The sequence below is a fragment of the Chinchilla lanigera genome, unplaced genomic scaffold (genome assembly GCF_000276665.1).
Source record: "Chinchilla lanigera isolate Chin_1 unplaced genomic scaffold, ChiLan1.0 scaffold00068, whole genome shotgun sequence".
Taxonomy (NCBI): Eukaryota; Metazoa; Chordata; class Mammalia; order Rodentia; family Chinchillidae; genus Chinchilla; species Chinchilla lanigera.
Genome location: NW_004955469.1, coordinates 1,279,509 through 1,303,863, shown reverse-complemented (window position 1 = coordinate 1,303,863; position 24,355 = coordinate 1,279,509). Strand labels below are relative to the sequence as shown.

General features: G+C 40.9%; 2 protein-coding genes across 3 annotated transcripts; both read left to right on the top strand.

The window, feature by feature from the left end:
• Window positions 1-3,147: 3,147 nt before the first annotated feature.
• Window positions 3,148-16,409, top strand: Nt5c1b (5'-nucleotidase, cytosolic IB). 2 transcript variants are annotated; one of them, XM_005400331.2, is made up of 10 exons: window positions 3,148-3,276; window positions 5,222-5,311; window positions 5,583-5,756; window positions 6,322-6,453; window positions 7,101-7,619; window positions 7,748-7,915; window positions 8,899-9,028; window positions 11,455-11,577; window positions 11,971-12,155; window positions 15,395-16,409. In XM_005400331.2, the coding sequence occupies exons 1-10, from the start codon at window positions 3,244-3,246 to the stop codon at window positions 15,725-15,727; spliced, it is 1,887 nt and encodes a 628-aa protein (XP_005400388.1). In that variant the 5' UTR covers window positions 3,148-3,243; the 3' UTR covers window positions 15,728-16,409. The 2 variants fall into 2 exon arrangements, with proteins under 2 accessions (XP_005400388.1, XP_005400391.1); XM_005400334.2 differs by lacking the exon at window positions 5,583-5,756.
• Window positions 16,410-16,529: 120 nt separating this feature from the next.
• Rdh14 (retinol dehydrogenase 14 (all-trans/9-cis/11-cis)) lies at window positions 16,530-22,473 on the top strand. The gene is made up of 2 exons (XM_005400336.2): window positions 16,530-18,097; window positions 21,456-22,473. Exons 1-2 carry the CDS (start codon window positions 17,621-17,623, stop codon window positions 22,071-22,073), a joined length of 1,095 nt encoding a protein of 364 aa, XP_005400393.1. The 5' UTR covers window positions 16,530-17,620; the 3' UTR covers window positions 22,074-22,473.
• The last annotated feature ends 1,882 nt before the right edge of the window (window positions 22,474-24,355 follow it).

The window sequence follows — 24,355 nt, the reverse complement described above, 5'->3', positions numbered from 1 at the left end:
AAGAAATTCACAGAGACTTTTTTCTAATTAAATTTTTTACAAATTTCATTAGTTTTGAATCCATCCATCACATATCTATAAACTTTAAAACAATAGTAAATGTTTAATTCTAACATGTTAGTGGCTTTTATGTTTTTAACTCAATAGATTAAATAGAATCAGAGTAGAAAAATTATAACAGCAATTTTCATGGCTTGTATCTAGATGCTACCCCCCAAAGCTTCATGCAGTCATAGCTGGGGCTTTGGGAGATGACTGTATGATGGGTGTGTAATGCTGGATCAGGGTATGTGATATTGGGATTAAGAGTATGATAATGAAATAGGTTTATTGTGGTTTTGGGTGTGGATAGTGGAAGCACCACCCTGAATATGGGTGACACCACTCAAAAGGCTTGGAGCCTGGATGGGATATAAAGGGGAAATGAAAAGTCCGCTGCTGCTGTTGTCTCCTTTTCTGTTTGCTTAGTTCTGCCTCCTGCCTGCTCTGCCATGGGCCATTCCTCCTCTGCAATACCTCTCAGCCATGCTGCCCTCCCTTGGAGCCAGCCAACTACATACTGAAACCACTGTATACTGTGATCCAAAATAAACCTTTTCTCTTTAACTTGTAGGCATCAGGTATCTTGTCCCAGCAATGAAAGAAGTAACTAAGACATTTTCCACAATATTTACTTCCATGGCTCAGAATGGAACAGAGGCCATAGTGAAGAAAAGGATCTTTTGTATTATTCTCAGAGTACTGATGCCTAGCTATATCACCCAGTCTGTCCTACCTTTTGAAAAGCTCCAAGCTAACATGGCATCTACTAGCATCTCCAGAAATTCTGTTTATTATCACGATTCCCTAAGAAAATAAGAAGTAGAGAAGGGTAGCCAAATGGAACCTATGTCTCAAATTCATTCTGCAATATTCCCTTAGCACTGTCAAGGGAATGGGTATATCCACTCAGTAATCATGCCTAGAGTAAAAAGTGATTTTCCAAAAATAGAGAATGCCTCTTTAGATCTTTCCATGTTTGTGGTTTTCTAAAATGTTTTTCAAATCCTCCTATGGAACTATTTTCTAATGTTATTCACAACTAGAACTGACAATAAACATTACATTATGGAAACCAGGTATGGGTGAGCCACATACCAATATCATAGTAACACAGCACACAGGCTTTATTAACAAGGTTATCCTCATGTAGAGAGAAACCCTTGCCAAACAAAAGGTATATTGCCTATATACATGCAAATTTTCATATTCAATAATAAGGAAATCTGGAAAAAGGCATATAATATTTAATTTCACCTTCAGCTCTCAGACAAAAACAATGCAGTTATATATTTAATCTTAACTCAGAAAGTAATTCAACACACTCGTTAAATTGCTGTTCTTTCCTAGGCTGTGTAACATGGGAGAAGACCAATAATAAAGGAATTTATTGAACATATAAATGCAGAATTACCTAGAGGAGTAATTGCATGGATTGAAAGCAACAGCTGCTCTTGGGTGTTGTTCAGAAGCACCAGTCAGAAATCATGACTCCAGGCCTCATCTCCACAAAATCTTCTTCCTTTGTTTGGTACAGTGCTCTCCAGTTTCTGTTTCTAATTGCTTCCAATGCCCCCTTCTCAGCCAGTTACTTTGCTGTCTGTACCACTAAGAGGGATGGGAAGAATCACCAAACCAACATTCCCTTGTTCACAGAGGTTCATGAACAAGTATTTTTAAATTTCTGCTCCTGCAATTAGATTGCAGTGGAGATCAAATTATTTAAAGATTTTCTGTGTGAGCACTGTGGTCAAGTGATGAAGACCACTATGAAGCAGACCTGAACAGAACTTAAATTAATCAATTGGCTTTTCATGCTCCCTTGTGAATCTGTCCAAGGCCTAGGCTCCTTATCTGGAAATGGTGGACTCATAGTAAGTGAACCTCTGTGAGTCACTAATCCCTACTAAAACCTGTAGTGGTGAATGAAGCCAGAAACCCTAAAAGGATAAAACAAGATCACAGTCAAGGACACCTGGATCAGATCTCAACTGGATAAAGACTATAGCCTCAGGCATCTCATCCTTGAGTAGATTAACTTAATACCCTATTTAGGGAAGACTTTGAGTGGTTCTGCCCCTCGCCCTTCTTGAATACTCCCCTCCCTTCTTCTGATAACCACATAAATATGGGCAGGCAACCCAGAAAAGGTCTTGGTCTTAGTCCTGAGAGAATGTTAAATTCTGTGAGAGGGCTTTGATCCTCCTGGAGCCCTGAAATCATTCTATTTGCCTCTTTTTATTTAACCTTCACCATGCACTCATTCAGGAGATTGTGGACCTGATCAACCCACAACAACTAAGGGATGTTACTAACCCGATAGTCAAGCAGTAGGAAAATTTATGAATAAAAAGTAATGGTTAATGTTTATTAATCATTTAAGTGTGCCAGTCACTATCTCATTTTATAATATTTCAGCATCACAATTTTTGATATTTATATGACTATTATTGTATTTTATAATTGAGGCAACTGAGATTCAGAAAAATTTAAAAAGTTTTCCAAGATCTGCAGTATCTCGAAGGATTCAAACTCAGGCAATCTAAACTAGACTCTGGACGCTGTCTGCTTTGTTCTTCTTTGGAGAACTTTTGATACCCAAATTGGGTATCAGCAATTTCCAGGAAAAAGGAGGTCAGAAATTTGCCTCAGCTCCTGATGATTTCAACAGTTCAGGTGGCGGTGGCACATGTCTCTTACCTAAAATTAGGTTAAGAGAAAACCAAAGCAATAAAATACAATGTAGAACATTGTTGGATTCAGTAAGCAAGAGTTGGAGGTCAAGAAGAGGACAAATGGGTCCACAATGAGTTTACCACTCACGTTGGCAGTACCATAAAATGCATAGACACAAGAGAAGTTGATCTGATAAGTAACAGAGCCATCCTTCAAAAGACTTAAAAGGAACGAAGTGACAAACTGTTACATCTCAAACATGTAAACAATGTTTAGACATTAATTCCTAAAAACACAGGTAATTGTTACAAGAATGTGCTCAGATATGAACAAACACTATTGCTCTATGAAAAGAACAAAAGCATAGTTACTCCTGCACAGAGTCAGTTTGTCACTATGGAGTCACATCACATGTGATGTCATAATCTGACATCTAAATGAAGAGCTGGACTGAGAAGAGAAAAACAGGAAATGGAGCTGGGGAGATGAAAACCTGCAGAACAACAAAAGATTCCCATACTTAAAAAAATGAGTCAAACATCTCTGAAACAGAAAAAGAAGGTTAGTGAATTGAATGTCCTAGAATCTTACAAAGCAGCTGAGGAAATGTAAATATCAGTCTATCTTTCACCTCCAGAAATGTTCCACAAATACTAACTGTTCAGGTAATGGTTACATATAGAGGAAAACAGGGGAAGATAAGAAACTAAAGTAGTAGAAAAATAGATTTAAGCATATAGTATAAGTCAATCCAATAAGCCAGCATTTATTGAGCAATACACAAAGCTGTCTGAGGAATGTACAGCCTGGTTGGACAGAGGATACATAAACTGAGTACAATTCAGCACACAGTAGGATTCACACAAAAGACACAGGAACACAGGGGAATGTCGAACTGAGCTGAATTTTCAAGAGAGGGATGAGGTGGTTTCAAGGTAATGAAGGTGGACTTAGGCAAAGCCATGTCACTTGGCAGAAAGAGGTGAGTGTGCTGATTGGAGGCAGAACGGAGTATGTCAAAAACTCCCACACCAGTGGTGGTGAATCTATGGCACGCCTTCCTCAATGTTTTTCTTTTAAAACAAAAAATCTAATGTATGAAGGGTTTTTTTTTTTCCCCTGAACTAAAACCTCTATATTCAGGTTCAATTGCAGGTTTAATTTGTGATAAATAAGTAGGTTTTGGATTGCACTTAGGACACTCAGTCTCTTAAAAGTTTCGCTACCACTGTCCTAGTCTGTCTAACCAAGGAAATAAAAAGCATAATTAGATTTACATTTTATAATACAGCGGGCAAATCTGGAAGTATGGAGGTCCATAGCCTAAAAAAGTATCTAAGGCCTTGATTAAGGCAATGAGAAGAATAGGGGAGACAACTTAGATTTAGAATATCTTTTGGAGTTAGAATTGACAGATTATTATGGTGACAGTATGGTGAGTGTTGAAGGAAATATTCTCATAGTCCAGGAGCCAAGACATTCTCTGCAATCACATTCTCATTTGACTAACACTGCTGAGATATTTCTATTGGAAGACACAGAGCATAAATGGATAAAAGAATATGATTCTGGGAAGACCTCAGTCTGACCTATACTTTGAGCTCCTTAAGCAGATAACATTAAACCAGGTGTGCTGGCATACACTTATAATCCCAGGGTTTAGGAGCTGAGGCAGGAAGACTGTGAGTTTGAAGTCAATCCAGGCTACATAGTGAGCTCAAGGCTAGCCTGAAAAATGTAGTAATGACCCTATGTCAAACAGTCAAAATAGCTAAATAAATAAATAAGGAGAACACTCATCTAATCACACTGATGCTACTGTGTCAGCAGGAAGAGTATAAATAGTCTGCTCCATTTAAAAATGAAAAAAACTTTGAATAGATTTCCATAAAGTGAGTCATCTTCTTGTCTCCTACTCACCTTTCCCTACAAATCTGTCAGTAACAAAGCCCCTCTTTGCTCTAGATTATGCGAGTAATCTGATCCTAAGAATGGCAGACAATCTGTACAGGACTAGGCTCCTTTTTAAAAAAAATCGGACTAATGTTGGTGAGGCACAGATGCTTAGATCACTGTGGCTATATTTACTAAGAAAACAAACTGGAAAAGTTTCAATTCTATATGATAAAGTTTCCACAAGGAACAATCTTCAGAATAATGGAGAAAATAAAAGTTATTCTGTGGGAACAACTTCATGTTTAAACCAAGTCATGAGAGCCGTGGAAAATTCTCCCATAGTATTTCCCATGTTGTCATTTCTAATGATGCTTCCTACCTTGAAACTGTAAACTGACACATTTATATGAAATTTGTTTGTGTAATTCTTACTTATAAATGTGTTATTTTTGCTCATGCTTGCTAGAATAAGACAAAATGTCTAAAGTTTATGTAGTTCTGATACAGACAAAAAGACAAATTGTACATTTATCCTTTTATTCCCAAACTCAAACTTTTTCAATACCCTTGAGATTAAAAATGAACAAACATCCTTTGTTTCCATATTAAGAATGAGCCCGGGACGAGGTATTCAAAAGAGAGTCTAGACTCAGAAAAAAGGCGGGAATCTGAGAAATCGGGCGTCCGTCTGAGCACTCAGGTGAGCCAACCTCCACAGCTGTGGTGAGCGAATTACAGGGAGAGAATGCACTAGAAATGCCCCAGGGATGGGACTCGCTCAGACCACGCTGGGGACAGCTGTGTCCTCAGGAGAAGGGTAAGGCGATTCGGGAAGCCCCACCAGTCCACAGCCCTGCTTCCTACAGAACAAGCAGCACAGGAAAGAGCATGGATCTGCTTGGCCTAGGTGCGGATCAGGGCGGGTGGGGAGTCTGGCCATCGCACTGACCGTTTTCTGCACAATCTTTCAGATGAGACATGCAGGCAATCCGAGTCACTCGCTGAGATGTTGCCCCATGCGGGGTCACCCGTCGTGTAGACGCTGCCTCTGTGCAGCTGGGGGAGCTGGCCCCTGTCGCACAGCACGTGTTTATATTCACATGTGCCTTTTGTGGGAGCAGGGCCAGCAGATCACCATGATCAGGGTGAGCAGAGACTGCAGGGCTAACTGGGAGGGCAGCCACAGGCCCCTGGGAGGGAGAGGATGTGGGAATGGAAGCTCTTCCACTTCCTCTCTATGGTCTTCGAGAGAGGGCGGAGGCTCCCTGTGCTTAGATGCAGCACCTCACAGCCTGCTGCAGCCATGGTCAGTGCCAGCGGCTGCAACTTTGCAGTCTGGTCAACATGTCAGATGTTTCTTTATCATCTACAAATAAGCTCATCCTTAAGACGGTGTGGGCCTGGGGAGGAAATGATATCCACTCTACTAACGTCAGAGAAGAGTCACAGGTGAAGAAACATGAGCTACCACACTTGTTTCTTGGTTTTCAATGTTCTTCCAGGGGGATCCCCACTTTGTTACTTTACGTGGAAGTTAGAATCCAGCCAGAACCAGGGCAAGAGATGAGGTCTGAGGCTGAACTAAGGATCTGAGAGGCCAAAGGCCTGTGCACTGATTGCTGCTGTTTCCCCTGGCCCAGCCATTGCAGGGAAGGCACATGTGGGATGGCACTAGGGAATTACACTCTGGATGTCTTTGCTCCTTGACAGGAATCCCAAGAATTATCCATACCAAAGTCCAACTCTCGAGGGCAACTTGGGCGAAACCAGTGGTCCCGCACATCAGGAATCTCATCCACCAGGCCTCCAGAAGAGTCCAGAAGCAGGAACAGCACCCTTAAGGTAGAGCTCAAGATGCCAGGAGGAGAGGATGAGTGAGGTGTACCCCTCGGAGGCATCTATATGCCAGGTCCCGATCTAAGCGCTTGACTTGTATTACTGAACTCACCCTTGTGAGAACTGCAGGATAACCCTCATCTCCCCACGGAGAAAGCTGAAGCGTAGTCATTTGTTGATAACAGGTCTGGTCACGTTCTCCTTCCTCCTTTCACCCCTTCAGCAGATGCTAACTATGGCTTTCAGAAGAAGGGTAGCAAGGTCGACACAAAAGAACACTTAGATGATATGCAGACTCAAAAGAGTAGCCCCCGGAGAATAGGGGAGATGTATTCATAGGCACTGCATCCATCTCGGTCAGATTTGCCTAATAATCTCACCAAGAGTGTCTCTTTTGAATGACTTCTAAAAACAGAAGTGAAGTATGTATTCGTGATAACTTCTCGCACACTTTTATAAGGGGACCTTTCACTAGAAAGGCTCCTTCCTACTTGGGCAAACTGTCCTTTCTTCTGCTGAGCAGAGCTCTGTGTAGGTGTCGGGGAGAGACTTGATCCCGGCCTATCCCTTGGCCAGCACTGACCCTAGACTCAGGGGCAGCTCCTCCAGGGCCCTGGTTAAGGCCTCGAATAGACGCCCCTTCTCTCTCCCAGCATCCCCCCAGCTCCACGACCTCCCGGACCTCCTCGGCCTCCCCCAGCCAGCATGAGGAGTCGCCTCCGCCGCCGCAGTCCGGGCAACCCTCGCCTCCAGTGCCCAACACGCCGGCGCCCACGCCTGCGGTCACATCAGTCAACTCGCTGTCCTTCACTCCCCCTGACTTCGAGCCCTCCCGGCGCGGCAAGTTGCGTGACAGCCCCGACGCCTGGGCGCAGAGCATCGGGCGCGAGGTTCGCGAGTCCCGAGACTCTCGCCCGCAGACCCAGGAGTACCCGGTGACGCCGCCCACCGAGTGGCGCTCCTACGCGCAGCGCCGCGCGCTCTACGGCTCCAACCAGGAAGACCGCGACTGCCTGTCAGAGCTGCAGCAGAAACCGCCCAGATCGAAGGCTTCCTGCGGCGGGCAGGAGGACGAGGAAGAGGAGGACGAGGAGAAGGAGAACGAGGAGGCCTACTGGGCCTCGGTAAAGAAGCTGTACGAAAAGATCCCCAGCTGCGCGCGCCCCCGGCCGGTGAGCTCCTTCCTCCCTCGGGCACTCCGCCTTGCCTTGGGGTGGGGATGCCGCCCCACCTGGGGCTCAACCCATCCCTGCCTCCGTCCTGTCCCTGAGATGGTCCTCCCTTCCCTGATCCTTTACAGCCCAAGCCCAAACACGCTATCACTGTCGCCGTCTCCTCCCGGGCTCTGTTCAACATGGTGGATGACAGGCGCATCTACGAGGAGGAAGGTCTGGAGAAGTACATGGAGTACCAGCTCGCCAATGAGAACGTGGTCCTCACACCAGGCCCCGCCTTCCGCTTCGTCAAGGTACTCCTCCACCTCCAAGCTGTCTGCCCGGCCCTGGGGACAGCGCAGCCACCTGTTCTGATAATTCCTAAATGATTCTGGCCATCCTTGCACCCTCCCAGTTGTGTTTTCATGGAGACTGTTTAGAAAGGGATGTCACTGAAGTTCCAGATTTTGGTTGCAGGCTTCCCTAAGTGGACCTATGGTCCTTGGATTTGAGCAGAAGCCTCTGCTCCCTCCCTTGAAGAAGTGCAAAGAAACAGCTATGAGTTTACCATCCTGAGTACTAAAAATAAAAAAGCTTTATTAAAATGGGATGGACTTCACTTTGTAGCAGACTAAGAAAATCAAGCTGCCATCAGGGACATGAATGCGTTCTAAAACATGTAGCTTTAGCACTGACCCCCTACCTACATACAATCATTACACATTAACATCAGAACCACGCAAAAATAAATGGCACCTCTACAAGTCCTGGGGTGGAAGTACTTGTGGGACATGACAGACTCATGGGAGGAAACCGCAAGCCAATTCTAAAGACCAGTGTTTACAAAGTAGACAAAGTGCTCCCTTCTGCAGCACATATGCCAAGATCGGAACAACAGAGACCTGGACCAGTGTGGCCACTGTACGCAAATGATGCATGATGCATTTCTGAAACAGTCCCTGTTTTTGACAATAAAAATGACCATTAGATGATAAATAAAGGCAGACTTTATAAATCAAAACAGCATGAAAGGGCTAGCTTGGTCCTTCTCTCTACCTCTCTCCCAGAGATAATTCTAGCAAACTGAAGGTTGTCAGTCTTCAGCAAGCATGCTGTGCAGTGAACGGAGGTCCCCTGAAAGAGGCAGAGTGCAGAACCAAGTGGCTGCCCTGCCTGAAAGGAGCCTGGTCTCTAAGTGGACTCCTCGAGCTCCATCTGCCCCTAGGAGGTGCTGTCCACTAGCCTCCCAGGCCTACCTCGGGGCCCTCTTTATATCCTTCATCTTTGTAACCCGCAGGCCCTGCAGCATGTCAATGCTAGACTGCGTGAGCTGTATCCTGATGAACAGGACTTATTTGATATTGTACTGATGACTAATAACCATGCCCAAGTGGGAGTGAGGCTTATAAACAGCGTCAATCACTATGGTAAGTAAAATAAATACCATGTGGAAGGCCAGCCTGCAGCTCTGGAAGAGAGAAGCCATGTTATTTTGCTAACTGTGGCCTAAGCGATGCAGCGTCTTTGATACTGACACCCCCTTCTGCGTGAGGAATGTTTATTTGCCTATGTCAGAACAAGAAAGGCCATGTTCATTTTTAACTTCAGCACACAGTTCGGCTCAAAGCTCTGGATTTAACTTGTCAAGTGTGAATTTCAAAGTCTTAATCCCAGGTCCTGCAGTATATTTCTCTGTTTTATGTTTTTCACTTCTGAACTTGACTTCAAGGAGCTGTCAACCCAAAGGCATTCTCTGTGTGATCAAACTTTTTGCTCACCGCAGATCCATGTTAAGGGTTTAAAGGTTTTCACCGCTCCTTTCCACTCTTAAAATCTGATTCTCCCAGCTGCTCTCTCCCACACATCAAATCCTTACTCATGCCAGGAAAAACTGTCATTTCTTTACATGGAAAATTTGATTGGCTCTATCTCCAGAGCATTTCCATCAGTGTATTACTTTTTCTTAAAGTCTTCATTTTTCCTACTGTGAGATGCCTGACTTGTTATTTGGGGCACAATCGTCCTCTTTTCTAAGTGACAACCCAGTCTTTTGGATACATGAAATCAAAATCAGGTTTAAATGGTACACATTTCAATTCTGCATTTCAATTGACCATATTTGTAAATAAGCAAGCTGTATTACAAGCTACTATGTTTTGATTTTGTACTACTCTAGGTATAATGCTGGTACCTTACAGAAATATACTTTTAATGATTTTACCTTTTAAAAATACAGCTTCATAATATTAGAAAGTAAAAGCAGAATATGTGTACAAAAGACTGAGCATAGGTATCATGTGATATTGCTCTACAAATGAAACTATTACTTTAAAGATGCAGATTCTTATGTATGTCTATCTGTTACGATGCTTAGCCCATTGAGGCTGGAAGCCTGCGGAATCAGTTGTCTAACTCTGAATTCTGGTGATTAACCCATGAGCACAGCCGTCTTTATAGAATAACAACCTTTCACCCGGAAGAGTTAGTTATTTCCGTTTTCTGGGTGCTGAAGGCAACTTGTAACTCTCTCTGATGTGGCCTTTGCTATGTTATAATTAGCTTTTTACATGCCTGGCTTCTCCGTGCACTGTGATCTCCTTGAGAGGAAGGACAGTGTTTTAATTATTTCTGAAGTCCAAGTGTCATCAAGTATTTTCAGGATCATTCAAATAATATTATTTCAGGATTTATAGTCTACTTTTATGTCACATATGGCTAACACTGCCTTAAGTGAAAAGTGAGAGTATTTTGTTAACACCAAAGCACACATTCCCTCCTCTACCCTGTCCACGGCTCCTCTCTACTTCCTTGGCCCAAACCAACATCAAATACCTGACCTGACTCAGTTGTCCACGTATATCATGTGTAACTATCCAGTTTATTATATATATCTGGAAAAGTCTTTGACTAGACACATAAAATTTTATCACATGTCTAATGTTATACTTTATCTATTCTCACTGTGTGGAACATGTTTTGCTATGATCTTTTTACATAAATATCAGTTTTATATTATTTCTTTAGGATAAATACCTGGAAAAAAGAAAGAATCCTAGGTCAAGATATATAAACTTCTAAAAGGTCTTGATATATATTGTCAAATTACTTCCTAGACAATTTGTACCAGTTTATACTTCCATCTGTAATATATGTGGGTGCCTGTTTTACAAACTTCTTATCAACAGCCTATGTATTTTTGATTGTTGTTGACTTGAAAGGAATTTTGTAGTATTTGAACATTGATTTTGCTAATGACATTAAAATTTTCACATCAGGAAAGCGATAATTTCAAATATTTTGTTGTTTTAAAAAATAGTTCAAATCCTATCATTGTTATTATTGTATAGTTACTGAAATAATACAGAAATGGTAATTTAAATACAGCCACACTTTAATGCCATTTCAATAAATGAGAAGGCTATGGCCTTCAAGGAGAAAAGCACTCTGTTCTAGTCCAGACAAGAATCAGATGTGTGGGCTCAAGTCTGTCCTGCAGTTGTGAACCAGTGTGTCAGACAAGTCTTTCTGTATCAGTGCCCTATTCTGCAGTGAGTACAAATCTGCTGCAAAGTGGTTGAGAGGAAGTGGCATAGTCTGTGTGAATGCACTTCATAAACTACAATGCACTAGACATCCACCTTATTACATGTAGTACCTGATAAGTTCTTTAGCACTGGTGCCATGAATGAGATTCTAATACTGCAACTATTTCTAAGGTGACTTTCACTTAGATTTACATAAGAACTCACTTCTATGTAAAAATACTCTCTGTATTTGTAAGATAATTTTCTTTAGGATTCAGTGTTTTGTCTTTAATCTCAGCCATAACAGAGTCTTTCATGCCTGATAATAGGGTTACTCATTGACCGATTCTGCTTGACTGGTGGAAAAAGCCCCATTGGCTATTTGAAGGCATATCTTACCAACTTGTATCTTTCTGCGGATTCTGAAAAAGTACAGGAGGCAATACAAGAAGGTATTAGTCTGGTTTTATCCTTCTGGCTAATAACGGGGTTTGCACTGATGGTTACTTAACTTAGGTTTTCTGTAGGATTACGTGGGTTATGTTTTTATAGGGTGTTCTGCTCAGATGTTTGCACATGTGTCAGCCATTGGGTGCATTCCTGGCACCTTAGACCTTCCAGGAGGTGGATATCTGTAGTAATTGTCCTACAGCCCATTTAGCACTCCCATCCCTTAGGAGACAAGAGACACTGATAGACATCTGAGATGTATGGTTGTGCCCCAGAGTTATCAGTTAAGAGCTAGAGAGAAGAATTAAAGGCAGGAAGAGCTTTAGTTTGTTTTAAATGGAGGAAACCAGACTCATGACTCTAAGATGAAAATTAATCAGTCCCCGATCTCTCAGGAATTGCCTCTGCAACAATGTTTGATGGAGCCAGAGACATGGCTTACTGTGACACACAGCTCCGCGTGGCCTTTGATGGAGATGCTGTCCTCTTCTCAGACGAGTCTGAACATATTGCCAAGGAGCACGGGCTGGACAAATTCTTTCAACATGAAACAATGTTTGAGAATAAGCCTCTTGCTCAGGTAGGTTCAGTAAGCTCTTAATTTGATCCACCTATTTTCTAACATATAAATATAGATGCTTGCTGGCTTTTAAAATTATTTTAGGAAGGCTTCTCCTTACTGTCTTACCCTTAAAGTTTTCATTCTATCATTCGTGAATTCCTTACTTAGAAAAATCTATTGCCAACAGCTTTTAAAAAATATTCTCTTAACTATCCTTCCCATAATAATGAGTGTATTTCCTCCAAATTATGAGTAGCAGAGGCGACACAGCTTACCAATAAGTTATTTTATGATTGTAAGTTCTCCAAATAGTAAGGTCATTTCCAGTGGGTTTAGTAATCATTTGTTGGATTTCTCAGTCTTTGACCCCCAAGTCAAGAAAGATGTGGTATAATTGAAAAAATCTGCAAATTCAGAGCTTGATGTGAATCAAATAATGAGCCTCAAATAAGTGCAACTCTGACTACCTAATCACACAGAAAGTAAATATTTAGGTTTTTGGAATCCATCCATGTGTTGAAGTATTAAAATCAAGGTCTAAAATGAATGAAACCTACAGCTTGTGAACCAAAGGAAGCTTGAAACATCAATATGTTCTCCAAACTGAATTTGAACTGGTGGATCATTTACTTTTATGAATCTTCCTAGTAGTTTTCTCAGATTTCATGCTTTGTGGCAGCCCTTTGATCTGAGCTCTCTGATGGACGCAAAAGAAGTTATGGTTGTTTCAGACTGTCTTGGTGTTCTTGTTCCTATATTTGAAGAAATATTTTTAAAGCTTTCTACATCTTCGGCAGATTGAAAATGTTCTAAATCATACAGTCCCTCATACACTTTAGTGACTTTTCCTAATATTTCCTTATTTTATTGATAAGGTACATATTTTACTAATGTAGAAATATGTAAATTGTAAAATATAACTAAAGATAGAAGTAAAAGAGGATGGGATGGTTTCCCAGTCTGAATGTAGTAACATAAATTCAGTATTTCTTCCTTTTGGAAAGTATTCACACGCAACAAAACTGTGCCCTTTGTGTTTCAGAGACAAACTATGCCCAGGATGGCTCAAGTCAACAGTCATTACAATTTTGCCATTATTACCACAAAAGAAAAAAAGAAAACAATTTTGCATCTATATGTATACATCTTACCTTCAGGAAGTAAATTTACTTGCTTTTTCTGACATGCACATCCTCAGAGAAAGCAGAAACAAATGTACACACAAGAACTATGTTTTCAATAAGCAGTCTGTGTTCATGATAGCTGACAAAACAGTCTTTGAAATGTGAAAATGAGCAAATCTTCCAATACTACCCTTAGCCTTCTCTGTAAGATTAAGTATCCCAAGGAAAAGCAGTCTAAGCCAGTAAAACTGGTTTAAAAAGAAGCAGCATCAAGCATATGCAAAGTTGCTAGGAGAAAAAGACAGACAAAAGAAACGAATACTATCTAATCACAAATGAAGAACTCTCACAGAAAAATGTTCCATAAGTAAAGATTGTAACTGAATATTTACATGACATTTAAAACTTAATATAGCAGAATCAGAAAGCAGAAATGGAATTATCAAAGAATATATGACAAACTGTGAAGAGTGAAAAAATACTGGAAATGAACATTATTAAAATAATATTTTAGAGAAAAAAATAACAAATAGATCATAAGTAAAGAAAAACAACATATATATAAGTGATTTCCTGGGAAAAAACCCTAAAAATATGTTGGATGTGTTGAGATTATATACAAAGAAGTGCATTTATATAAAAATATGTCAAGAAAATATCCTTGAATTATCAGGAAACATTAATGCCCATATTAAAGGATTAGATTATTAGAGATAAAGGCTCACATTATGTGATAGGGAGAAAGAGCCAGAATGACAATCACTGAGATTATGGCAGAGTGAAATTATTTGGCTTCAAAGATGAGTAACTCTTTGGGCTGCCTGACAGGAAAGACCAATCATCATAGCTGGTGGGAAGGTGTTGAGGGTATGAAGCTCCCTTCAAACTTCTGAAGAGCTGTACCTGATAGCAAAGATGATCTATAAAATCTTATGGAGAAAAACATAATAGTTCACTGAAGTAAAGATGAAATAGCTATACACTTATGAACACAGTATACTGGCCAACCTCAGGATGACTGGGTGTTCTAAGGTACACTGGGCATAGGATATATGTGACCAGCTTTAAAACTAAAATAGCTGAAGACTAGAGTAAGAGGGAAAAATATCAAATACTATATTTTAACAAAGCAAAAGTTATAGAGCTAGTATAAAATGGGATAATGTGGGAAAAAAGTCTATCAGTATGCTGCTATCTTCAGTTATAGTAGCCAAAAGGTTCAATGTAAGGGGAAAAATATATATTTGAGCAATAAAAATACAGGCTGTTTAATAATGTAGATGTAAATATTGATGGGCATTAGGTGACAAAAACTAGATGATGAAATACAGGAGTAAAGAGAGGTTGAATAAACCCTTATTTATTTCTCATTATAAAGACAATAGACTCACGATTTTACAAACAAGAGATCTATAGGTACTATAAAAGATTATAGTTATAAAGATAACCAGTAGAAGGAAATAATGCAAAGCTCCTTAATAAAAATAAAAACACAGAACCAATGTCAAGTGTATTTGCAATATTAACAAATGTAAATGTGCTAAAAATTAACTGTTAAATATAAGATTTTCACATTGGATTACATAGCTAGATTCAATTTGCTGTTGTACAACAAGGGATACAACTACGTATCTAGAAAGGTTGAAAATGGAAGAAAGCATGAAGATATATAAAGCAGCTGTAAATATAAAACAAGAGGGATAGTATTAGACAAAAGAATATACTTTTAGAGCTGAGTTGTGCAAACAGAGAATTTTAAAAGTAGTACTTTTGACAACCAATTAGAGTTTGTTTAGAGTGAGCATGTTTCTGTGGCTGGTTCACATCTATTGTCTTTATTGTTTATAGAACATTCTTTCACCCGTAAAATATCTCGGCTTACATGATAAATTACATGATCATCTTAGGTTTATCCCAGGAATACAAGGACAGTTGTGTATTAAAAAATATATTCACATAAACTCACGAAGGTTTAGCATTGTGTTATCAGCCAGGTCACACTGCATGCCACGCAGAAGTACTTATTTAATAAGTTCTTAAAAGCCTCTGGCTTTTCAGTGGTCACTTGCCTTCACTTATTGACTCAGTGGTTACTTCCCTTCACTCACTGAGTGACATATGTTCCTTTTATAGGGTCCCCTGAAAGGCTTCCTGGAAGATTTAGGCCGACTGCAAAAGAAGTTTTATGCCAAAGATGAAAGGTTACTTTGTCCCATCAGGACCTACTTGGTTACAGCCAGAAGTGCAGCCAGTTCAGGTGCCCGTGTGCTGAAGACCCTCCGCCGATGGGGCCTAGAGATAGACGAGGCTCTCTTCCTTGCTGGAGCCCCCAAGGGTCCGATCCTGGTGAAGATCAGGCCACACATCTTCTTTGATGACCAGATGTTCCACATTGAAGGGGCACAGAAATTTGGCACCATCACAGCTCATGTACCTTATGGCGTCAGTCAAAAATACAAAACTTAGGGATGGATGGAGAGGAATAAAAAAATGACAGTCTCGTACAATAGATGACACTCCTTTTGGGTATCTGGAGTAATTAAGTATTTCAGAAGATTGGACCTCAGAACTTCGCTTCTCTTCACTTCTTTGAAAACATTTTCAACTCTGAAGTTACCTTGAAGCTACTTCTCTTCAAGCAGTCAATGCTATTGAACACCACTGTGCCTATTTCTGTGTAAGTCGTGATGATTCTTTGGGATGTTTCGAACTTGAGTACTTGAGTGCTCGTGGGGCTGTTTCAGAAGCTTGCTTGGTTTCACAAAGCATGGCTCCTTTTTAGGTGGAGATGGAATGAATTGTTAGCCATCATCATCTAGAAGAGTGGTCTTAACAGGTGAAGGCGTATGACTAAGTTCACTGTTGAAAACTCGTGTTTTGTTTTCTCTAATGTCCAGCCCTTTGACCAAATCAAATGAAAATGCCACTTCACCTGGATCTGGACACTGCTCATTTGGAAATCAGCTGATATTTCCTACAGGGCACATTCTAAAATGACCTTCCAGAGTTTCCTGAGAAGGGACTTCGAAGCTTTCTTGGTGGGTTAATTGCCTGGAGATCACAGACCTTCATACTTGAAGTCTCTGGTGCTGAGGCTACAGGTTGACCCAATACTTGCATGGTGGAAAAGTAAAAGAAAAAAAAAAAAACCAAATACCTTTTGATGTGAAGTGTAGTACTTTGGCTTTTCATTGTCAATTTGTTGTGACTTATGTTTTATTTTTAGCAAATCTTGATTGGTTGTTGACCATAATATACCCTATCCTAGGTATTAGTAAGCTAATAATTTTCACATTACTTCATTTTCTTATCAAATTAAATATTTTCATTATAATTACTATTACTGTCCTTTTTTAACTGAGGAAATTAAAAGTCCAACATATTTAGTAACTTGTCCAAGAATATGGAGCTAATAACTTGTAGGACCAAGATTCAAATTGAGCTCATACTATAAAAGCAGTATGTATCTCTTTTCCCTGTTATACCGCCTTCTAAATAGAGGTGGTGTTTTTAAACAAGTCTGAAGCAGGTTAGTCATTCCATGAAGTTAAACCTGTCAGCTGAACAGCAGAAACGCAGCAGATCTAAAACTTGCCTTCCTCCTCTTGTCTTCATACACTATATGGTTCTCTGTGCCCCTACCTCCATTTCTACCCAACCTGCACACATAACCACTCCTGGCTCTAGTTGAGAGAAAACCAAAATGGACACACACCTTCTGTTATGTTCCCTAATTTGATGTAAACCAGTCTAAAATATATTAAGTCACAACACTTCTACTGTATTCTTCCAGTGTCAAATAAGATCATTTGAGGATAGCTTTCTCTATAGGGACCAAGTCCATAATACCTTCTTCAGTGGTCACCTAATTGTAGACCTCAGAGCAGCAGCGGCACCTGGGAAGTTGTCAGAAGTGCAAATTCTCCACCCTGCCCCAAACCTACTCAATCAGGAACTTTCTGACTGGGGCCCTGAATGTGTTCTCCTTCTGTACTTCAAGCCCTCCAGGTCATTCTGATACAAACTAAAGTTTGAGATCCACTGGCACATTCCACTTCCAACTGTTTCATAGCTAAACTCTTAAGTCTCATCTGTGGGGTGAAAGGAGATTCTTCCTCAGGATCCAGTTGAGCAGGGACCTTTCTCCAGATGAAGGTGCTCTGAACTGAGGAGGGTGGCATTTGTAATTCAGCCCATGAAGAGATGTGTAAACTTAAGGCTTCACGAGGCATTCTCATAAGGTCTCCTCCACGAGGGGGGCAGCGGGCTCCGCCCACTTACCCAGCCGCAGAGCAGGTCTCCGTGGAGCCCCGGACCCATCCAACCCATTCCGGACACTAAGAGACTACAGGTTCCAGCATGCCGCGCGCGCACAGACGGCTGCCCCAGAGCTCCCCGCGCTGCCGCAGGGCTCCGGAACCGCACGAGGTTTGTGGGCTGGCGGCCCGGAAGGCAATGGCAGTGGCCACCACGACGGCGTTTCTGGCCGCCCTGGGCGGGGTGCTCTGGCTGGCCGTCCGGCGGCTCGTGGGGCGCGGGGTACCGCGATTACACGGAGGCGCGGAACCCGGTCTCATGCGCGGGAAGACGGTGCTGATCACCGGCGCGAACAGCGGTCTGGGCCGCGCCACGGCCGCCGAGCTGCTGCGCCTGGGCGCGCGGGTGATCATGGGCTGCCGCGACCGCGCACGCGCCGAGGAGGCGGCCGGCCAGCTGCGCCGCGAGCTCGGCGGTCCGGAGGAGGAGGACGCGGCCGGGGCGGGCCAGCTGGTCGTCAAGGAACTGGACCTCGCCTCGCTGCGCTCGGTGCGCGCCTTCTGCCGTGAGCTGCTGCAGGTGGGCCGCCGAGGCCGGGTGCCCGGGAGGGACGGGGTGCGGGGAGAGTCGCGCGCCTGCTCCTCCGCCCGCTCCTTTCGGAAGTGACCGCGTGCAAACCACGCCCCTCCCCGCGGGCGGCGGGGACCTCGGCCGGCCTCTCTGCGGCCTGTTCTCCCTTCCGCGTCTCTGCCTGTTACCCTCAGCCTGTCCCTTGGTCTCCCGCAGGGGTAGGGAGTGTCACTTGCTGCCTCCGACGAGTTTAACACCACCCCTAACCAGACTTTGGCCTGATTTCCAAAAGGGTGGAGTTTGGAATCTTAGGGATCATGCTCCAGAGAGGAGAGTAAGGCTCATATAATGCTTAGCATTACTGAACGTTTTCTGTGTGCCAAGCATTTCAGGTATTTTTTGAGTTTTAAATGAAATTAAATGCCAGTGGTGGTTGTCATCAGGTCTTCACAGTAATGCTGTGAGGCAGACATTATTATTTCCATTTTGTAACTGAAGAAACAAGCGTAAGAAGGCTAAGTAACTTATCTGTGGTTTTATCTTTGGAGCCTTTGTTCCTTTACCTCTGCTCCACACCCCTGCTGACAGGTGAATATTTCTTTGGGCAGATAGTGAACAGTATTCCACGCATGGAAACTGCGTGGAGACTGAGGTCAAAGGACTTCTTGCGGAGATGACTTGGGGCATTTGACGCTAGTTGAACAGGAAAAAGGAAAAGTACCAGTATGAAGTGGGATCTCTTGAGTCTCATGAGTTTGAATCTCTTGAGTGTCATGATCACAAATGCCACCCTCCTCAGTTCCGAGCACCTTCATCTCTTGGAGTAGAGATTCCCATATTTTGTTTTTCATGATGTCCTTAGACCGGAAGGAATATCTACAAGCTCACTTATTAAACAATTAGTTCCAAATAACCAGTTAAGTATGTCTTAACAGCTCAGTAGCTGCTTGAAAACTAATACTCATAATTCCAATCTTAATCATAACTACCAGTGTTTATGTGTGCCTGCTAATCGCTGCACCAGTTCATCCAACCTTGAATGAAATTAGGTATGACCACCCTTGTTTAATAACTTCTCGGAAGTCAATTCCACAAAAAAATGACTTCACTAAAGGAGTGCAGAATGTGAACCATCTGGAGCTAGTAATTTCTGAGGTATTAAGCAAAATATCATCGCTTCCCTTAAAATTTTAAAATATTCCACACTACTTTAGGAGGGTGTTTATGTTGCTGTGTCTCAGACATCTTGTTTCAGTTTGAGGGAGTTGGGGTTTTTGTTATTATTGCCTGTATTTCATTATCATGTAGTAGTAATCTGTGAGAAAATTTGGAAGCATTAGAAGTGGATCTTCCTGTTTTTCATTAAAATATAGATGGGGCTGGGTATGCTTGTTATACCTGACACCTTTGCTAATTTGAGAACTTGACGCGGAATCAATTAAAAAGTAGGGACACAAATGTTTTCCTTGCTTCTAATTTACCTTCCTGCCTGGCTCTGTTCAGTGACTATAATTAGAAGGAAAAAATGGAAGTGTAGGCTTCCCACAGGTTGGCATTCTTGGTATTTATGTCCTTTATCTCCTAGAATTTAAAAAAATAGTAAATGATAAAGTCTTAAAATAACACAAGCCCAGCAAAGAATGATAGCTCAGAAATGATTAATTCAAGAAACCTTTCCAAAGGATTAGTGGAAAAGAACACTCCTTTCTTTCCCCCCGTGGGTGAACTCTTGCCTTCTGTTTGAAGTTGACAATTGGAAAACCTAAAAGTTCTTACACAGGCCAGAATGAGAAATAGGTAATCTTCTGACAGGTAGGCTTTGATAAAAGTTGTGAAATTTAACACATTTTTCTTTTCACTTGTACTTGGCAAAAGGGCCAATGAAGCTTGAAATTTGACCTAGAATTAATTGAGTCATGAGTCATCGCTGTATCTTTACACCTGCAACATGTGCCTTTCTTTTTCTCTGTCCATCCAGAAGCCAGAAAAAGGCTAGAGAAGACCAATTTACATAATTTAAGAGATGAGAAGACATCCCTATGAGAACTGTTTCAATCTTAGGATTTTAGTTTGGGAACAAGTAGAAGTATATGACAAAGTACAAAGTTCTGGCTATGCGGATCTCCGAAATGAGGGCCCATTGAAGTTTGAAAGATAGTTTCCACAGAGGAATAAATGATGGATGTTAAAGGTTTTGTTGATCATATACCCATTCCCCAGTCCTACCATTGTGAGCCTCGTATTTATGAGTCCCTATGTTTCTAATATTTTTATATTCCCTTAATTTTTTCTTAATTTTTTCTTCCCTTAAGTTTTTCTTTACTCTGTTCATTCAAGGAAATACCTTTTAAGTTATTCTTTTGTTCCCATAGTGCCTTTACACTTAAAGAAGCACAGTAGAAAGCAGTCTTAACCTTGCCTGTGGAGTTGATACTAGTATGTCTAGGAATAAGCATGCTGACCTTTCTTTTGCTGTGTATGGTCTCTGGCTCACCTGGACTTCAGCTATGTTTTAAAAACCCCAATTTGAAAGACAAAGTAGTTTTGTAATTAAGAGAAGATTATGCCTTAGTGTGTGATTTTTTTCTTGTGTCACTTAAGAGCTCTGTACACTGCGCAGGACACCTAGCTTCTGTGCTTTAGCTTGCTTGTGGAGTTATTGAAAGTACATAGGATTAAGTGCAAAGCAAAAGGCCATACCCTTGTTAAACATGAAATCTTTTTCCACTTTCCTCTCAGTTGTTTAAAGTTTGTAAAAGCCATTTTGTGGAACTTTAGTATTTTGCAATAATTTCTAAAATTATTAGTGCATTTATTGTGATTTTGATATGATCTCAGGATTAACATTATAACTTCCAAATTGCTATTTTCCAAGTTCAGCCGAAGTCAAAGGGAGAAATCTGGAATCACTTGAATGCCTCATCCCCCTGTTTATTGTTTTTCTTTTTTAAGAAAGATCTTTGAACTGATCAGATAACCAGCTTCTTCAAGAAACACCTGGATACACATATTTGTAATCATGAAGGTACAAAAGCATAAGACCAAAATTGGAATCTTAGATGCAGTTTCTGCATCTCTCACTGACAGATTTCTTCAGATAAGTATTTTCATATTATTTTAATACGTGAGAAAAAGGAACATTGAGTGAGATTATGAATACTAGTTTGAGGAATATCCTATAAAGGAGTCCCTGCCCTACTACTTAAAAACAAAATTGGCAGTGTTTCAAGTAGATCTTAAATCCATAGGCTAAGAACTGAAATACTTTTAGTTTCAAGTTCCCTTTTTATTGAAATGTATTTACCGTGAACAGAGAGCATTTGAAGGCATGTGTTCATAATGCTGCCATTCTCTTTGATATTTAAAGGAGGAGCCAAGGCTGGATGTCTTGATCAATAATGCAGGGGTCTTCCAGTGTCCGTATATGAAGACCGAAGATGGGTTTGAGATGCAGTTCGGAGTGAACCATCTGGGACATTTCCTTCTCACCAATCTTCTGCTTGGACTTCTTAAAAGTTCAGCTCCCAGCAGGATTGTGGTTGTTTCTTCCAAGCTCTATAAGTATGGAGACATCAACTTTGAAGACTTAAACAGTGAAGCAAGCTATAATAAAAGTTTCTGTTATAGTCGGAGCAAATTGGCAAACATTCTTTTTACTAGAGAGCTAGCCCGCCGCCTAGAAGGCACCAATGTTACTGTCAATGTGTTACATCCTGGTATTGTACGGACTAATCTTGGCAGGCACATACACATTCCACTACTGGCTAAACCACTTTTCAATTTGGTGTCATGGGCTTTCTTCAAAACTCCACTAGAAGGTGCCCAGACTTCCATCTATTTAGCCTCTTCACCTGAGGTAGAAGGTGTGTCAGGAAAGTACTTCGGAGATTGCAAGGAGGAAGAATTATTACCCAAAGCTATGGATGAGTCGGTAGCGAGAAAACTCTGGGATATTAGTGAAGTGATGGTTGGCATATTAAAATAGCCAAGTAGTAAGAGCTGCTTATAAAAACATATCTATGGTCAGGAATGGTGTGAATTGAAGCAACTTGAAAAATTTTGGTTCTGTAATAGCACTGCTAAGAGCTACCTGTGGATATGTTGAAGTTATTATAAAGTTATTTTTGGATAATTTCTGCAAATATGTTTGAAATACATAAGTTTAATGAGCAATACAAGCACATTTTAAGTAGTAATTGGGCAAGTATAGATTACAAATTTCATAACAAAGTATCCTGAGAAGGTTATCAAGTATCTTTGAGTTTCATGGCTAAAGTGTTAAGTATTTCTACTACAATGCTGATTTTTTTGTGCGATTGGGGAGGAAACCTGCCTGGTTTGTGCACCCAACTCTTAACTTGGAATAAATTTACTGATGCACATTCCGCATTGTGTATTTCTTTAGAAGTGTCACTGAATGCCCTCTTTGATCATGTCATGAACTTCTCCGTGCTCTTCTTGCCACATCCTACACTGCTCTGCGATACAACATCTAAAACCCCAATCTGTGTCACACTCTTGCTTCGAAACCTTAATGGTTTTCAGTTGTCCATAATGGTGGGTTTTTTTAGCCCCTTCCCCCTTTGGGCTGTAGAATTCTTTCTTTAAAGTGAATCTTTTACTCAAATGTGAAACAGGTTTTAGCAAGGCTGTAGGACTGTAGTCTGAAAGGGCTATTTCAGAAGTCTTTGTAGAATATAGTAGTTTATAAACTACTATTTAAAGCTTCTGAACTGGCAGCAGGCCCTTTTTGAAGTAATGGAAAAATTATATCTGCACAATCCAGGATGGTAGACTGGACACGTGGACAGTGAATACTTGAAATGTATTTGAGAACTCAATTTCTTTTAACATTTGTTTAAATTTAAGTAGACATGTCTAGTGACTCGGAACTTGGATAGTGCATCTCTAGTCCTACCCTCAGATATTCTGTAGAAGAATCACCTGCTCTCTTGCCTCCAGGCTACATATTATTTCAGTCTGGAATACCTTTTTCCTTGGCAATAGACTTACTCTACGGCAGTGGTGGTGAACCTGTGACACGCATTGTACTATGTTTTCTTTTAAAACAAAAGATGTTGCTAGGTATGGTGGCACATGCCTATAATCTTAGCACTTAGGAGGCTGAGTCAGGAGGATTACCGTGAGTTTGAGGCCATCCTGGACTAAATAGACCCTCTCTCAAACAAGCAAAAAAGATGTTAATGTGGAATTGCTTTTTCTAAACTACAACCTCAGTATTCAGGTTTTAATGGCAGTGTTAGAACTATGAGGTAAATAATTGGGTTTGGGGTTGCAATTTGGCACTTGATGTCTAAAAGGTTCCCCATCCCTGCTCTAGAGGTTCCTTATGTGCCCCTTTCTCCAATCTCTGTCAGCAAAAGCAGCTATGTTCTATTTTGCATAATGTTGGTAACTTTGCTTAAAGTGGAGGAACTATTCATTCACTGACCCAGTTAAGGCAATTGGAGTAATAATTCTCCAAGAAAAGAGGTGTTTCTATTAGTTTTTCTCCCTTAAGAATCGAAGTATAGTCCCTAACAGGGTAAAAAATTAAATAGTAAATAAATGGTGTGAATATAAATAGTTGACCCCAGACAGGAATATTGTAGACATTTATAGTATTCTACATATTATAGTATCACAGGTATCTACTTAAAAATTTTAGTTGTTTGTCGTGCCATTTCTTAATGTTGGAAAAGGAGTTATGGAGAGGTCCATTAAATTTATTGACGATTGTGGCCATAGGCTAATCCTTAATTGGTTATTATTTTTAAAACAATTTTTAATATCTGGTTACAAGTATCAATTCTTTTTAAGAATGACAAACTTTTGGCAAGTCACACAGGTATGTTTTCTGTTAGCACACTGTTTTGGATATGAGAAACTTCCTATCATCACAGGTGTGTCTGCTGGTGTAGTGGGTATAGCTGCATGGTGTTCTTTGAACCATTGTTTTTTACAAAGTAATCCCACAAAAAGACCTGCCAAGCGTAGAAATATGGGCAGGAAATGCACCAGCATGCAACTTGGAAAAATGAAAGCTAATAAATCTGTCCTACACCTTACTTCATTAAAAAGGAGCTCCTTTTTCATTTAATACCATCTTTTCTGGCTGCATTTTGATATCTGATGCTTTTCAGGGAATTTGGACCTTTTGAGCCTTTCAGAGTTCTTGTTTGTAGCGCCACAATAAAATAGAAGTTATTAATTTATTGTGATGGGAAATCAGAAGTTTATCTGGAAACACCAACTATAAAGATAAAA

What these genes read in the sequence shown, in the direction of transcription:
- Nt5c1b (XM_005400331.2), top strand. Translation starts at nt 3,244, where the DNA reads ATGAGTCAAACATCTCTGAAACAGAAAAAGAAG. An exon ending in AAACAGCGTCAATCACTATG is followed by an intron (nt 9,029 to 11,454) that starts GTAAGTAAAATA and finishes GCCTGATAATAG; the next exon opens with GGTTACTCATTGACCGATTC. An exon ending in AGAATAAGCCTCTTGCTCAG is followed by an intron (nt 12,156 to 15,394) that starts GTAGGTTCAGTA and finishes TTCCTTTTATAG; the next exon opens with GGTCCCCTGAAAGGCTTCCT.
- Rdh14 (XM_005400336.2), top strand. Translation starts at nt 17,621, where the DNA reads ATGCCGCGCGCGCACAGACGGCTGCCCCAGAGCTCCCCGCGCTGCCGC. An exon ending in TCTGCCGTGAGCTGCTGCAG is followed by an intron (nt 18,098 to 21,455) that starts GTGGGCCGCCGA and finishes TGATATTTAAAG; the next exon opens with GAGGAGCCAAGGCTGGATGT.